Genomic DNA, 12,517 nt, shown 5'->3' with positions numbered 1-12,517 from the left:
TAGTCCCAGTCCTGTGAGTCCCATGGTGTGTGTACGAAAATGCACTGTTATACACAGATATGGTGTTTCTGTGATATCCAAATCCAACCACATTTCTTCCTTAAAGTGGACAGTCCAGCACTATCCTTATAGGTTTTGATAATGGATGGATAAAGGTTTTTTTTTTAACCCAGTTTAAATTTTTATTTCTTTGCTGAAACCCTTCTCACCTTTAAATAAAAATAAATAAATAAATAAATAATAATAAAAAAAAAAACTAAATACTGTGTAAGATATCTCATTCACCCTGGACGGGGTGCCAACCTACTGCCGGGCGTAAAAACACACATCCGTACAACCCTACCTACTTTTAATCACCGTATAACACGTACTGTACGGAGAGAACGGGCAAACTCCCCACACGGTCCAGGAGCTGAGATTCGAACCCCTAACCCTGGAGGTGCAAGGCGACAGCGCTGACCACTAATCCACTGTGCCGCCATATTTGGAACTGCATTTGGAATATGGAGATGCGTCCCGGGTTTGCAGTAACCGAAAGGATTTGAACGCGTTCCCGCGTGGTTTTAATTCTGCCCAGGCTAGGAAATAACAACTTTACAGCTTGCCCTTCTCTAAAACCCTTTTGCGCTCATTTCCGCTCCTGCTTTTGGCCCCTCATATTCATCCTCAAGTTCTCTCGACTGTAACTTTTTTTTTTTTTCCCTTCTTTTCCCCCAGAAAGCTCAGTCACCACTGAGGTCTTCGCTGACTACATGCAGTAATTTGGCTTGACTAAAATAAGTGTTTCTGTAACATCGGGCGCTCCAAAAAAATGTTAACTCCTGCAGCTTGTTCCTCCAGGGGAATTTTTTTTGGCCTCAGCACGAACCTCCTCACACGTGCAGGAATGCTTACACCTGGCAATAAAATAGATCCCTACAGCCAAACCTAATCGTGGGGATTTTTGGGTTCTAGGGTCATTTGAGGATGCAATTAACTCAGTAGTGTATAATAGCACTGCAGTGCACAGCGTACACAATGCACAAGGCTGAGTGATTTATTTATTTATTTATTTATTTTCTGCTGTGATATGAAGATTATTTCCTGCCAAAAGTATTAGAGGTCGCCAGCTAGAGCTTTAAACTGTTTACATGACATGCCACGGTTCACGAAGTAGACATGGCTACGAGTCAGAAAATGTCTCCCTTAAGATTTAATCGGGACTGAAATGCAATTTAAAGGGCCCATAAATAAGGCGGCTCACATATCAGAAGATGACCTCATTAACACTGGCCATGGCATGTTTGATAATGCTGCATAGACTGAAAGTCTCTTGGGATTTATGTTACATTATATTATATTATATTACGTGACTAGTCTGGTAAGGGGCACCTAGTATGCAAAATTCACTTTTTAAGACGTTTGTAGATATTTCGATTGGACAAAAATACATTTAAGACCAAAAAAAAATCTGCTTTTAAAATTATATATATATTATTTTTACTCACTCATTGTCTATTCCGCTTTATCCTGTATTCAGGGTCGCGGGGGGCCTGGAGCCTATCACAGGAGACTTAGGGCACGAAGCGGGGTACACCCTGAACAGCGTGCCAATCCATCACACACATACACACACACTATAGGGAATTTGGGAACCCACCAAGCACGGGGAGAACAAGCAACCTCCATGCACACAGATCCGAGGTGGGACTCGAACCCGGACCCTGTGGGTGCGACACCACAGTGCTAACCACTTACTCACTGTGCCTATTTTATTTCAACTTTACCTTATTTTAAAGGTTAAAATTTAGTACGTTTACTTATAAAAAGTTTATTAAAATATTTAACACTTAATAAATAAATTTTGTTTGCAGAGTCCAAAAAAAATAAAAAACTGCAATACTAAAGAGAACATACCAAATTTTTATTTTAAATATTAGTAAAAAAAAACAAGAAATAATTATAGTTTTATATTTGGTTATTCCATTATGTCATATTGTAGGAAATAGAATACAAATAATTAAAAAGTCATTAATAACAGTAATGTTTATTGTTGAACTTTCATAAAGAATTCACACATTAATACTAACGTGGCGTAATATTATGTTGTAGCTCATGATAAACATTTTGACTTCTTTTACAAAAACAATCTCACTAAATTCGAAAATAAAAGATATGAAAGAAACATGTATTAATGATTTCTCTTGAAATCAAAAGAATTTTGGCCACTTTATGACTTATTGCATTCAGCCCATTTTCCTTTTTTTCCTTTTTTTTTCCGGCGGTTCGAATAACTTAATACATGTGTTTGTATAATGAAAACAAACCATCCTACCGTTGTTCATTATGGTTTTGGTCTCAGAAAGGCTTTTTTGTGTGCATAGTGTTGTGTTTGTTCTCTCGCATGGGACAAATAAAATAGCGATCCAAAATGAAGGACACGAGCATAAAACGAGCGTGGCGTTAATAACTAATAAAGCAAGATGATTAAGATGGTTTTATTTCCATGGTAAATATGAAGCAGTTTACTCAAGGGACCTCATTTCCTCAAAAACACTTGAGGGCCTGGTTAATTAGTTGACGCTGAATGAGGTGAAGGGACTAAAACACAAAAACATGCGCAGTGCTCGAGGACGAGAGCTCCGGTAATGTATCGGCTTCAATTATCATAACCCAGACGTGGTATAATGGGATTTTTATGTCTTCCTTTATCTCGACTGTTAGTTATAGTAACTACCTCCTTGGGGGTTAAAAGTAATACAATAAGATTCCAGATAGCATAATGAAAATAATATTATATATATATATATTATATTACGTTAAACCCCAAGTGATTGGAGGCCTGCATTAGGACAAGGCTTGTACAGATAACCAAGACTTTCCAATCAGTGGTCCAATGCGGTAACCACTCAGCTACCTGCTGCTTCAGCAATATCTTTACATTAATGGCAATCCAACACCACTTAGTTTTATATCACTGCACATACAATATAAGAAGTCGAGGTTAAGGATGAATAGGTTCCTTGTTGTAGGGCTCAACAATGTCAAACTGAGGTTTGAACCCCTGACCCGCTGATCAGTGATCCAACGTCTTAACCTCTGAGCTACCCCATCCAACAATATGCACAGGTGGTTGCGGTTAGCACTCACACCCCTCAGAGAACAGCACAGGTAAGTAACAAGCCAGAGGCGGGTATCTTCTTATATGATGTCACAATAGGGGAAATAAAATTGGTTTGTTTAAGCCCAACTTAAATTAAAAGTAGAACAAAAAATCTTTGTTTTTTTTTTCTTTCTTATATTTTTGGTTTTCTTTTTTGCTTTTTTTTTCTTCGGTCTGTACATGTGCACTGGAGACGCATATGAATGCCTAAAACGACTAAAAATGTGAAATTTGGATAAAAAATTCCCTTTAAGTGATCAAAAATTGCCATAGCTATTGCAGAAAATCCAAAACTTGCTGTAAAGCACTTGGAAAATACTTTTGTTTTGCAAGATTATGACGTCGACTTGTTAAAATTTATAGGCAGTTGGTGCAATACCTCCCCCTATTGTCCTGCAGTGTGGAGCAAAAGATTAGCAGGGAAAAAAAAAGAGATTATTGCATTGCATGAGACATGACACACTCAGTTTCATCACAGCCTTTACCTCTTTGATGAATACAAGCTTGTGTGTTTTTAAATGATCACTTCATGCTGCAACGCTATGAAACCATTACAGTTTTATCCAATTTTATCATGTGAAAAATTTCAAACCCATTCCACCCCTAGTGTGTTCCTGTTAATGCGTGAGTCATCCCAGTCCAGGAATCCAGTGGCTTAAGCGCTTATGAGTCCGTCTCTGTTTACGGTTAAGGTAAATCGATCCTAACCATCAGACAGTTGTGTCGTGAAGTCCCAAAGAGAAAGGCCATGATGATTGATGGGTGGGTGCATGGGTTTAACACACGATCACGTTTATTGGCCAGCAAGCCTCACTTAAAAGGAATCTGACTTGGCAGTGGCGCAGAATATAAAAGCAGTTTAATGGCCTCCAGAGTGGCGTAACTGTCGGAGGCTTTGCTCGATCATCAGGACATCGTGCGGGAGTTTCAATTCAGATGATACCTCCGGGACCATCAGTGGTCTAGCAGCATAATCGGTCTTGGGGTCTGGATGGATAGTGGTGCGCCGTTCATTAGGGTAATTGGGTGGTAGTTGTCGAGAGAACTGGGGTGATTATAACACCTTAGTAAAAAAGTGCAAAGTTTTCCAGTCTTTCAGAGCTTAGTGTTATGTGCATCAATTAGAAAGAATAAAAAAAAAATACAGTTTTACAGTAAATAACTGGTGCACCGTGGTCCTGAAGAAATGACGTTCCGTTTCAGTGTATACGAGCTATATGTAAGAATAAAAACCCACTTGACTAATTATAGACTTCTGACTCATTTTGCGCTTGTCTTTTATCCATCCGTGTAAACGCTCTTTACAATCTATATGCCTTTTTGCTGTATATTGCCTATATGTTTTTTTTTTTTTTGTCCAAATATCCTTTGGTGAATCATTTCAAAGGGGGTGAAAGTTCCTGGTACTTCAAGTACCTTTTGGAAGGCAGGAGAGTTTACCAGTTTTACCAGATGTTCACCACTGTTTATATTGTTCTTATTTTGTTGGCAGATGGTTTTGATTCTTTCTTGGTTTATTAGAATTTTTTCCTCAACAGAAAAATTAAAGCTTGCAAAAATAAAATAAAAAAAAATGCTAAATGTGTCCAAAGATAGGTTTAATCATATACAACCGTCTCTGTTTCACTAGTGCTTGGATAGCATCAAGGTAGAACGTTTTCTCAGTACGCCAAACCCATGATCAGACTGCCTGCTTCACGTCTAAAACACTGGCCTCCCAGGAACTCCTTCAATGGGCCAAACATGTGAAAATGGCTTAAAGCGAGGTCAAGACTGTGGATCAGGCGTTCCACAAATACAGAAACGAATACACTGGGCTTGAACCGAACTTGACCGGGATCGTCATTCACAGACATACAGCATCATCGTGCTGTGCTTGAAGTCTTCTGTGATTGTCGATCATTTTAGCACCTTAATTCATGAGAAATCTCTAAGTTAACTAATTGATTTAGTTGATTATGGAATAGTAAATGAATATGAATAGATTCAAGATATTTGTTTTTGCAGTGCCTGTATTAAAAAGTCCATGATGTCATTTTTACTTGCATGCAAGCGAATAATATACAGTCAGTTTGGAAGACAATGTCCAATTGAGATAAAAGGCAGGCATTTCTTGCGATATGAAAATTCCAGTGGAGGACATGTCTCGAGCATAATTTGCAGTATGTGCAGGATGTAGAACGCACAGACTATTGAACGTAATTGCAATAGACTGTGAGTAATAGCTGTCTAGTGCTACATCGAGTGGCAGAGTCTTATAAGATGTAATAGCTGTAATAGTAGGGTGTAAAAGAGGGAGGTGAAAGATGTGGAGATATAAGAGAGGAAGTGAGGCTGTTAGGGCTGCGTTATTATAGTCAACTCTAATCTCTCAACCAGACATTTAGGGTTTGGCCCGTTACGAGACGAGCTGCTGAGGATCATGTTCTTTCCTCGGTCTGTCCCAGTTTCAGTGAGAGGAGGAGTGGCTGCTTGAGTCATGGACATGATGTGATGTTGCTGTTGCCAGGACTTTTTTTCTTTTCTTTTCTTTTCTTTTGAGTGCCAGAAAATGCTCTGCAGAAAGCATTGTTGCATGAGCGAAGTGTATAGTGTATAGCGTTCTTTCATAGCCTACGTAAATTTGCACTGCATTCGAAGTGTTTTCCATGGTTTTAACACAGACTAACTAATAACGCATATGGTTCAGAGCATTCGCACCAAAAAGGATTTTTTTAATACTGATATTTATGATCTATGATTCAACTGGATGTTGAAACATGATAGCAATATGACTTTAACTCTGTCATGGCTGTTAGTGTCAGACAGGCTGATTGTGTTTCTGATCGGCTGCTGGTGGTGAAATCCATCACACAGTGCAACGAGGTTTTGCTCCACGATCGCTACACACAATAGTTCTTAATACAAGCTTGGAGACACATACCGGGTTAAGTAGCTAAGTGACATATCAGTTAAGGGGGGTGAGGATTTGCTTATAATAAAAAAAATTCTAGCTAGCTAACTTGGTTGTATAGTGTACTTATTTATTTATTTATATTTTTTTCTCAGATTTTCTCCCCAATGTAGTCGTGTCCAATTCCTCCCGGTCACTGGGGGGCTCCCACATTAAGGCTACTGCTACCACTTTTTCGAACTACTCGCTAACGCACCGTTAGGGGTGGAGTAACACACTCCGAGGACAGTGCTAGCTGCTCTTTCCGCGTGCGCGAGCTCACAGACGTCCCTGATTGGTTGTAGAGCCGTGATTAATGTGGGAGCACTAAGTACCTCTCATCCCTCCCCTCTGAGAGAGCTCGGCCAATCAGCTCTCTCTAGACCTCCAGCTGCGAGAGGTTACAGCATCACCCGGGGATCGAACCAGCGATCTCCGGATGATAGGACGGGCTCTTTACCACTGCGCCACTCAGAGCTTATTTGGTGTATTATTAGTGTTGCAACATTCTCTATGTTGAAATTTTAAAACGGTATCTTTTGCACTTAGTTGTTAGAACTAATGCGCGTTTCCAATAAATAGTACAAATAGTAAATGTTGTTTTTGGGACCAAACGATTTGTATAAATGAATTTTAAAGCGTTTTGTGATTGGTCATCTTCCCATGAACATTCAGTTACACTGGGACATGCGAAGAAGGAATTTCATTGTGCAGTCATGTATATGTGATTAAAAAAAACTGCTAGAACTAGCATTAAGCATGTGACCGACGGTTAGCTTAATTAACAATTGAATTTTAAGGGGCCCAATTCCATCGCATTGTCATTTAAAATTTTGACAAGTTTAAGAAGTAAAAAAAAATGTAATGATGGCACAGGACAAGAAGCTAACGCTAATGCTAATGTTAATCACTAGCGATGGGGGGAATCGATTCAGTTATAAATCGAAGTTCTTTTGTGTGTCGATTCGCCATAAAATCTTTTTTTTTATTTTTTATTTTCATTTGTAATAAAGATGCACCAGTCAACTCCCCAGCCGAGACATGACTGATCACGCTGGACATGAGTGCAACAGAAACACATTTATTATGGGGTTACATTATCAAAAGTTGGGCGCATGTCTGCGAATAAATTAGCCTCGAAATCCACTCATTACACACTCTTACACCAGTCTCAAAACACCACGTGCGTTAATTAGTCTTAAACGTGCACATTAGAGAAGCATGCGCTCACAGTTGCTTGTTTTAAAACATCATTACTGCTTTATAATCCTATAAACTATTCCCTCACTGCCAACCCATGTGGTAGGAGTGAATTATTGGCTAGGTTTGTTTAGAAATGATTTGTAAATCATTTGTGATTTGAAATGTTGTATTTGTAGTTATTTCGTATTGTTGACATGCCGCGCTTGATTTATAAGTGAGAAAACTCGTGTTATGAAGAATAATTACTCATGCTCAATTCAAAACGTTCGAGTTATGTCTTAACTTAAAATTGTAACAAAATCAGGGGAAAAAAATTATATTGAATATTGATAAAATCGCAATATTAATCAAATTGGCACCGAGGTATCGTGATAACATCGTATTGTACCATCATGGTGACTGATGATTCTCATCCCTATTAATCACTCATGATCAGTATTGGGTGTTACAAAGTAACAGTTCTCGGATTGCTTTTTTGATGTAACGAGTAACGAGCCATTTAAGTACTCAGTTATTTAGTTACCTTTTCAAACATGTTATCCGTTATTCAGACAATTTATGTAATCCGTGAGCCAGATAGCAGTCATTCCGTTAGTGTGTGTGTGTGTGAATGTTGTCCTCCAAGCCCCGCCCCTGATAACCCTGTCATTCCTGCTGTTATACACCTATGCGGTTTGACTCGCGGTGAGAAGCGGTGTTAGGCACCACGAGCCGCCGCGAGTGGCCGCGCAATGTTTCGCAAACTTCTGCATGGACGACGCGCGGAAAGATGGGAACCTAATCACAGCACCAAAACTCGCGGTGAATCATAATAAACCGTACTTAAACCGCACAAAACCGCGTAGGTGAGATAGGGGTATTAGTAACAGATTATAGGCCAAACTTCGCTGAGTGATGATGGTAGAATAATTATAAAGGTCTTTTTGGGGAATCACGAAGAAGTTTTTATTTTCTGCAATGGAAAAGTACTCGAACTTAGTTACTTTTATCAGAAAGTAACACTGTAATGTAACTGATTACTTTTTAAAGGCAGTTATTTTGTAATGTAACACTGCTCATGAGTTAACCTTTGATGCTAAAAAGAGTTTACAAACAGATAATTCCGAATCTACACATTTATTAAAGTCATACTGTTGTCACGTTGTGAGCTGAGATCGGTCATTCACACCTCACTCTGCAGTTTACCAGCTGTAGAGCGTAGAGTTAAACATCCCGGTGCTGTAATACTCTATATCAGCACTTAGGGAATGTCTCTTGTCCAAACAGAGCTGCCTGTTGTATTGCTCATGATAGAATCCTCAGTAGTGTTAGGATGCTCGTGTCCATTGGGTCGCATACACTTCACCTCTTTTAGTTTCACAAAGCCAGTGTGGTCTATAGTCGTGAGACGTGAGCGTCGCCCCTCCCCCCCTCAGTGTGTTATGTCTGGGGTTTGATGAGACGTTACCTCATTTCACGCATTTTCCCACACGTACATACAGCTTCCGGTTCGATTTGATTTCATGATGTTATGGTTCCTACCGTGCACCTGGACACATGTGTCTCTCCATCTCTATCTGCACCATCATCACACACACACACACACACACACAATGTTATCACCTCTACTGTGATGAAACAGGTGCGACCCAAAATAAAAGACAGCGAGTAGCATTCCATCACACACACACACACACACATGCACTACCGTTTGTGTGTGAGAGATATGATTAAAGTTTTATTTATAATGTATAAACAGCGGCGTAATCATTATACAGACACATCTGTCATTAATACGTAATGCGCCTCGGCTCAGGTCGGCTCCTTGACAGTGGTTTCCAGGACAACAGGGGTCATTTAGGGTCAACACCTTTTTAGGGAGCAGATGGGAAGGGCAAGAGATGGACATGTGTGTGTGTGTGTGGGTGGGTGTTGTGTGTGTGACTGTTATATCAGTGTTCCTAAAGGTATATTAATATTTTGTTATTAATTAATTACTTTTTGTTTCTCCTCCTTTCTTTTGCTTGTCTTTTATTTTCTTCTGATTCTCTTCTGTTTTTCTTCTCTCTTCTTTTCTCTTCCATTCCATTTCTCTCGCCTTCTTTTTCTGGTCTCATCTTTTCAATTTCTTTCGTCTTTTGTTTTTCCTTTGTTTCTCTTTTTTTGTTCCTTCTCTTTTCTTTTGCTTCTCCTTCATTTTCTCTTTTGTTTTCCTTTCTTTTTTCAATTTCCTTCTATTTGTCTCACCTTCTCATTTTATTTCTCATATTTTTGTCTGCTTTTTTATGTTTCTCTTCTGTTTCCCTCTCTGCTCATTCTTGTCTCTTCTTTTCCTGTCTTTTGTATTTCTCTTGTCTTCTATTTCTTGTATCTTCTGTTTCTCTTCTCTTTTTTTTGGTTTCTTCTCTATTTTCTCTTTTTTTCCTTCTTCTCTTGTTTCTCTTCTGTTTCTCTTATCCTCTGCTTGTCTCCTCATCTCTTCTGTCTCCATACTTTTCTGGATCTCTTTTCTTTCTCTTCAGTTTTGCTTCTCTTGCCTTTCTGTTCCCATCTTATTCCCATCATACATTTTCATTCTCTGCTCTTCAGTTTTTTTTGTTTGTTTATCCTCTCCTGATTGCTTCTCATTTGTGTCTCGTCCCTTCTTTTGGCATCTCTTTTGATTATTGATTCTCTTCTCTCGTTATAACAGGGTGGTGAAGGAAGAGATATCGGACGATAACGCCAAGTTGCCATGTTTCAACGGCCGTGTGGTGTCATGGGTGAGTGAGTGTTCAAGCGAAACCTCACAACACACACACACACACACACACTCACAATGTCTCTCTCTCTCTCTCTCTCTTTTTCCTCTCTTTATTTTTTTCAGCGAATCAGCGAACCTTTTTATTACAGCCCAGCATTACGACTGGTTTGAAAGATGAAGGGTCATTACGTAATTCGATGTGGAATGCGCAGCGTAAAATAATAACAACTGTAATGGATTATACAAATTGTATTTCTGGCTTCGAGAGCGTATTTTCTCTTCCCAAGTCAAATCCATTCACATCAAGCGTGATCAGATGCACAGAGCTCGAAGTTTAATTGCGATCAACTGTTTAGTTTAAAGTCGACCTGAAATGTTGAAACTCGTGTTTGTGCACGGCTCAGCTTCGTCCGTTATCACCCGCGTCCCTGGATGCGTGTGTGAAATCGGCATCTTTTCGCACTCGCGTGATTTCCTGCACCTTGTCCTCGTCGCCTGGCAGTTGCGGCTCCGCGTCACTTGCCGCCGTAACTTCGGGCCTTTAATCAAGACCGCAGCAGGATAATAAACTACTACTAGGTTTTCTCAATACGTAACGCTACACTGCAGTGAGACACGTGTTGTATTATCGGATGGTTTAATCAGGGCGAGAACACATGTGTGAGTGCAACTGGGCAGAGTGAAGACTGGACAAAGCATTAACACTTCAGACTGAACCTCATGTCTAGGGGGATTAAAATCAGTTGGGAGGTTTTTCTTAATTATGAAGCAGCTGCTGCTGAGATCCGACTTAATCCCGGGGCGCAGGACACGCGAGGACGGACATGCGAGGACGGACACGCGCGGCAGCTGCGTGTTGTTTCGGTTAGATCCGGCTATACAGTAACATGGCATTACTTATTCGTATTAATTATTATGTTCAGGAGAGGACCTCACAAGCTGCTTCACTTAGCGTCCCGAGTCCTGTGATCTCTGTATGTTGCGAGAGAAGAAATAGCGATTCTTCACGTCTTGACATTCTTGTTGATGCAGGCGAAAATCCCCCGTGCTCACACTGATTTCCATGATCCGTCGAGATTTCTACACCCAGAGCTTTCCCATTCTCTCTTTTCCCAACAAACACTTTAAAAAAAAAAGATTTGGCCAAGACACACACACACACACACACACACACACAGGAAGAATGCATCCATTCAGAGACACACCCATGTTGCCAGATTTTCCCCCTAATCCCCACACCGCTGAGAAACCCAAGGTGCGCTCTTTAACCTCACTGTAGACTCGTGAGCTTTTCCCCTCCATGCTGGACTCGGAATAAATACACACGTGTCCTGTGCATGCTCCGACTTTCCCATGAAGCTCTTCTTGAAGCTTTATAAAAGCTTTCTGATGAAGCTTTTATAAAGGAGGGTCTTGGCACTGCATCAGTTGCAAAGTAGGAATGTTGTGTGGATTAGGAGACCATTATTTCTCAGATTTTTTATTTTTATGCCGAAATCTTTGTATTTATGTTCTTGACCGCCTGTCCTGTACAGGGGTGTCGCGGGGGACTTCGGGCTTGAGGCAGGGTGCACCTTGGACAGGGTGTCAATCTATTTGCAATTTGGGAACGCCAGTTAGCCTGATCTGCTTGTCTTCGGACTGTGGGAGGAAACCGGAGTACCCGGAGGAAACCCACCAGACACGAGGAGAACACACAGACCCGAGGTGGGAATCGAACCCTCGGCCCTGGACACACGCGAGACGACAGTGCTGGACCCCACAGCACCGTGTCACCACCTTCCTTTAAACCCCTGTCTGACTTAAAACCTGGATTCTCCCTCTTCCCCAGTTTCAGCCTCATGTCGATTCATTGCATCACAGCACGCTTACACAGTTAAAGCCAGCCTCGTTACACCAGGAAGCCGCCAGAACGTTTTAACGCCGCCGCGTTTTTTATCCGTGCGATGGGACTTGAGTCATGAGCTCTTGGATGCGATCGCGTTCTGCTTGGCTGTGATAAAAGAGTCTCTCCCAAATGAGTGAATGTAATTACAGCCCAGAAAAACAGCTCGCAAGGTCCTCGCCTGGATTTCTCAGCTCGCTTCCTCAATTTTTTTTACGCGTCTCTCGGGTCGAGGCCTCGCTCTAAACGGAGAGGAGCATTCTCACGCACGCGGCCGCGTCTGATCGCGTTACGGAGGGAGCGAGAAACGACGCAGCCTGAAATATCTGTAACGGGGAGATCAAATCGGCACATCGCTCGCACATTGTTGTGGCCCCGGTGTGTGTGTGTGTGTGTGTGTGTGTGTGTCCGTGTGTGTGTGTGTCTTTTACGAAGGCACTATAATCATCTCCACTCCACTTCTTATTACACTCTGATCCGTTTATGTGTCTCCTGAGGACACTGTTAGTATCTTACAACTGTGTGTGTGTGTGTTTCTGTGAATCTGTTTTGTATGTGTGTGTGTGTGTGTGTGTGTATACGCTTTTGCATCTTACCTTCACCATAAATGTTTTATTATGCTGGAATAAAATC

General features: G+C 40.9%; 1 protein-coding gene across 1 annotated transcript in view; it reads left to right on the top strand.

Moving 5' to 3' along the window:
• Positions 1-12,517, top strand: part of LOC128527691 (segment polarity protein dishevelled homolog DVL-3) — a 43,214-nt gene that overhangs the window by 16,852 nt on the left and 13,845 nt on the right. Inside the window, exon 2 of the mRNA XM_053500170.1 lies at positions 9,949-10,018. Within this exon, the coding sequence (XP_053356145.1) occupies positions 9,949-10,018 (70 nt within the window). The remainder of the gene's footprint in view (positions 1-9,948; positions 10,019-12,517) is intronic.

Source organism: Clarias gariepinus, chromosome 7, assembly GCF_024256425.1.
Source record: "Clarias gariepinus isolate MV-2021 ecotype Netherlands chromosome 7, CGAR_prim_01v2, whole genome shotgun sequence".
In the NCBI taxonomy this organism is placed as follows: domain Eukaryota; kingdom Metazoa; phylum Chordata; class Actinopteri; order Siluriformes; family Clariidae; genus Clarias; species Clarias gariepinus.
This window is presented reverse-complemented; position numbering and strand designations above follow the sequence as displayed.